Source organism: Penaeus vannamei, chromosome 28 (genome assembly GCF_042767895.1).
Source record: "Penaeus vannamei isolate JL-2024 chromosome 28, ASM4276789v1, whole genome shotgun sequence".
Lineage (NCBI taxonomy): Eukaryota > Metazoa > Arthropoda > Malacostraca > Decapoda > Penaeidae > Penaeus > Penaeus vannamei.
In genome coordinates this window covers 7,094,032-7,099,031 of record NC_091576.1, presented here as the reverse complement: position 1 = coordinate 7,099,031, position 5,000 = coordinate 7,094,032, and the positions used below count along the sequence as shown (strand labels likewise).

The window sequence follows — 5,000 nt, the reverse complement described above, 5'->3', positions numbered from 1 at the left end:
ACCATCACCAACAAAATTCACCATCAAAGCTTTCACCATCACCTACAAAATTCAGCATCACAGCTTTCACCATCACCAACAAAATTCAGCATCAAAGCTTTCACCATCACCTACAAAATTCAGCATCACAGCTTTCACCATCACCTACAAAATTCACCATCAAAGCTTTCACCATCACCAACAAAATTCACCATCAAAGCTTTCACCATCACCAACAAAATTCACCATCAAAGCTTTCACCATCACCTACAAAATTCAGCATCACAGCTTTCACCATCACCAACAAAATTCAGCATCACAGCTTTCACCATCACCAACAAAATTCATCGTCAAAGCTTTCACCATCACCAACAAAATTCATCGTCAAAGCTTTCACCATCACCAACAAAATTCATCGTCAAAGCTTTCACCATCACCAACAAAATTCACCGTCAAAGCTTTCACCATCACCAACAAAATTCATCGTCAAAGCTTTCACTATCACCAACAAAATTCACCATCAAAGCTTTCACTATCACCAACAAAATTTACCATCACAGCTTTCACCATCACCAACAAAATTCACCATCACAGCTTTCACCATCACCAACAAAATTCACCATCACAGCTTTCACTATCACCAACAAAATTCAGCATCAAAGCTTTCACTATCACCAACAAAATTTACCATCACAGCTTTCACAATCACCAACAAAATTCAACATCACAGCTTTCACCATCACCAACAAAATTCACCATCACAGCTTTCACCATCACCAACAAAATTCACCATCAAAGCTTTCATCATCACCTACAAAATTCATCGTCAAAGCTTTCACCATCACCAACAAAATTCACCATCAAAGCTTTCACTATCACCAACAAAATTTACCATCACAGCTTTCACCATCACCAACAAAATTCACCATCACAGCTTTCACCATCACCAACAAAATTCACCATCACAGCTTTCACTATCACCAACAAAATTCAGCATCAAAGCTTTCACTATCACCAACAAAATTTACCATCACAGCTTTCACCATCACCAACAAAATTCACCATCACAGCTTTCACCATCACCAACAAAATTCACCATCACAGCTTTCACCATCACCAACAAAATTCACCATCAAAGCTTTCATCATCACCAACAAAATTCACCATCAAAGCTTTCACCATCACCTACAAAATTCACCATCACAGCTTTCACCATCACCAACAAAATTCACCATCAAAGCTTTCACCATCACCAACAAAATTCACCATCAAAGCTTTCATCATCACCAACAAAATTCACCACCAAAGCTTTCATCATCACCAACAAAATTCACCATCAAAGCTTTCACCATCACCAACAAAATTCACCATCAAAGCTTTCACCATCACCAACAAAATTCACCACCAAAGCTTTCATCATCACCAACAAAATTCACCATCAAAGCTTTCACCATCACCAACAAAATTCACCACCAAAGCTTTCATCATCACCAACAAAATTCACCATCACAGCTTTCACCATCACCAACAAAATTCACCATCAAAGCTTTCACCATCACCAACAAAATTCACCATCAAAGCTTTCACCATCACCAACAAAATTCACCACCAAAGCTTTCATCATCACCAACAAAATTCACCATCAAAGCTTTCATCATCACCAACAAAATTCACCATCAAAGCTTTCACCATCACCAACAAAATTCACCATCACAGCTTTCACCATCACCAACAAAATTCACCATCACAGCTTTCACCATCACCAACAAAATTCACCATCAAAGCTTTCATCATCACCAACAAAATTCACCATCAAAGCTTTCACCATCACCTACAAAATTCATCGTCAAAGCTTTCACCATCACCAACAAAATTCACCATCAAAGCTTTCACTATCACCAACAAAATTTACCATCACAGCTTTCACCATCACCAACAAAATTCACCATCACAGCTTTCACCATCACCAACAAAATTCACCATCACAGCTTTCACTATCACCAACAAAATTCAGCATCAAAGCTTTCACTATCACCAACAAAATTTACCATCACAGCTTTCACCATCACCAACAAAATTCACCATCACAGCTTTCACCATCACCAACAAAATTCACCATCACAGCTTTCACCATCACCAACAAAATTCACCATCAAAGCTTTCATCATCACCAACAAAATTCACCATCAAAGCTTTCACCATCACCTACAAAATTCACCATCACAGCTTTCACCATCACCAACAAAATTCACCATCAAAGCTTTCACCATCACCAACAAAATTCACCATCAAAGCTTTCACCATCACCAACAAAATTCACCATCAAAGCTTTCATCATCACCAACAAAATTCACCATCAAAGCTTTCATCATCACCAACAAAATTCACCATCAAAGCTTTCATCATCACCAACAAAATTCACCATCAAAGCTTTCACCATCACCAACAAAATTCACCATCACAGCTTTCACCATCACCAACAAAATTCACCATCACAGCTTTCACCATCACCAACAAAATTCACCATCAAAGCTTTCATCATCACCAACAAAATTCACCATCAAAGCTTTCACCATCACCAACAAAATTCAGCATCAAAGCTTTCACTATCACCAACAAAATTCAGCATCACAGCTTTCACCATCACCAACAAAATTCAGCATCACAGCTTTCACCATCACCAACAAAATTCAGCATCAAAGCTTTCACTATCACCAACAAAATTCAGCATCAAAGCTTTCACCATCACCAACAAAATTCACCATCAAAGCTTTCACCATCACCAACAAAATTCACCATCAAAGCTTTCACCATCACCAACAAAATTCACCATCAAAGCTTTCACCATCACCTACAAAATTCACCATCAAAGCTTTCACCATCACCAACAAAATTCACCATCAAAGCTTTCACCATCACCAACAAAATTCAGAATCAAAGCTTTCACCATCACCAACAAAATTCACCATCAAAGCTTTCACCATCACCAGCAAAATTCACCATCACAGCTTTCACCATCACCAACAAAATTCACCATCAAAGCTTTCACCATCACCAACAAAATTCAGCATCAAAGCCTTCACCATCACCAACAAAATTCACCATCAAAGCCTTCACCATCACCAACAAAATTCAGCATCAAAGCCTTCACCATCACCAACAAAATTCAGCATCAAAGCCTTCACCATCACCAACAAAATTCACCATCAAAGCCTTCACCATCACCAACAAAATTCAGCATCAAAGCCTTCACCATCACCAACAAAATTCACCATCACAGCTTTCACCATCACCAACAAAATTCAGCATCAAAGCCTTCACCATCACCAACAAAATTCACCATCAAAGCCTTCACCATCACCAACAAAATTCAGCATCAAAGCCTTCACCATCACCAACAAAATTCACCATCAAAGCCTTCACCATCACCAACAAAATTCACCATCACAGCTTTCACCATCACCAACAAAATTCAGCATCAAAGCCTTCACCATCACCAACAAAATTCAGCATCAAAGCCTTCACCATCACCAACAAAATTCAGCATCAAAGCCTTCACCATCACCAACAAAATTCACCATCAAAGCCTTCACCATCACCAACAAAATTCAGCATCAAAGCCTTCACCATCACCAACAAAATTCAGCATCAAAGCCTTCACCATCACCAACAAAATTCACCATCAAAGCCTTCACCATCACCAACAAAATTCAGCATCAAAGCCTTCACCATCACCAACAAAATTCAGCATCAAAGCCTTCACCATCACCAACAAAATTCAGCATCAAAGCCTTCACCATCACCAACAAAATTCAGCATCAAAGCCTTCACCATCACCAACAAAATTCACCATCAAAGCCTTCACCATCACCAACAAAATTCAGCATCAAAGCCTTCACCATCACCAACAAAATTCAGCATCAAAGCCTTCACCATCACCAACAAAATTCACCATCAAAGCCTTCACCATCACCAACAAAATTCAGCATCAAAGCCTTCACCATCACCAACAAAATTCACCATCAAAGCCTTCACCATCACCAACAAAATTCAGCATCAAAGCCTTCACCATCACCAACAAAATTCAGCATCAAAGCCTTCACCATCACCAACAAAATTCACCATCACAGCTTTCACCATCACCAACAAAATTCAGCATCAAAGCCTTCACCATCACCAACAAAATTCACCATCACAGCTTTCACCATCACCAACAAAATTCAGCATCAAAGCCTTCACCATCACCAACAAAATTCAGCATCAAAGCCTTCACCATCACCAACAAAATTCAGCATCAAAGCCTTCACCATCACCAACAAAATTTACCATCACAGCTTTCACCATCACCAACAAAATTCAGCATCAAAGCCTTCACCATCACCAACAAAATTCACCATCAAAGCCTTCACCATCACCAACAAAATTCAGCATCAAAGCCTTCACCATCACCAACAAAATTCACCATCAAAGCCTTCACCATCACCAACAAAATTCACCATCAAAGCCTTCACCATCACCAACAAAATTCAGCATCAAAGCCTTCACCATCACCAACAAAATTCAGCATCAAAGCCTTCACCATCACCAACAAAATTCACCATCAAAGCCTTCACCATCACCAACAAAATTCACCATCAAAGCTTTCACCATCACCAACAAAATTCAGAATCAAAGCTTTCACCATCACCAACAAAATTCAGAATCAAAGCTTTCACCATCACCAACAAAATTCAGAATCAAAGCTTTCACCATCACCAACAAAATTCAGAATCAAAGCTTTCACCATCACCAACAAAATTCAGAATCAAAGCTTTCACCATCACCAACAAAATTCAGCATCAAAGCCTTCACCATCACCAACAAAATTCAGCATCAAAGCCTTCACCATCACCAACAAAATTCACCATCACAGCTTTCACCATCACCAACAAAATTCACCATCACAGCTTTCACCATCACCAACAAAATTCACCATCAAAGCTTTCACCATCACCAACAAAATTCACCATCACAGCTTTCAC

At 39.2% G+C, this 5,000-nt stretch overlaps 1 protein-coding gene across 1 annotated transcript in view; it reads left to right on the top strand.

The window, feature by feature from the left end:
• LOC138867047 (cation channel sperm-associated targeting subunit tau-like) overlaps positions 1-5,000 on the top strand; it is a 21,148-nt gene that overhangs the window by 625 nt on the left and 15,523 nt on the right. The window contains exons 1-2 of the mRNA XM_070141471.1: positions 1-328; positions 574-844. The exon at positions 1-328 is cut by the window's left edge and continues 625 nt beyond it. Coding sequence (XP_069997572.1) covers positions 1-328; positions 574-844 — 599 coding nt within the window. The remainder of the gene's footprint in view (positions 329-573; positions 845-5,000) is intronic.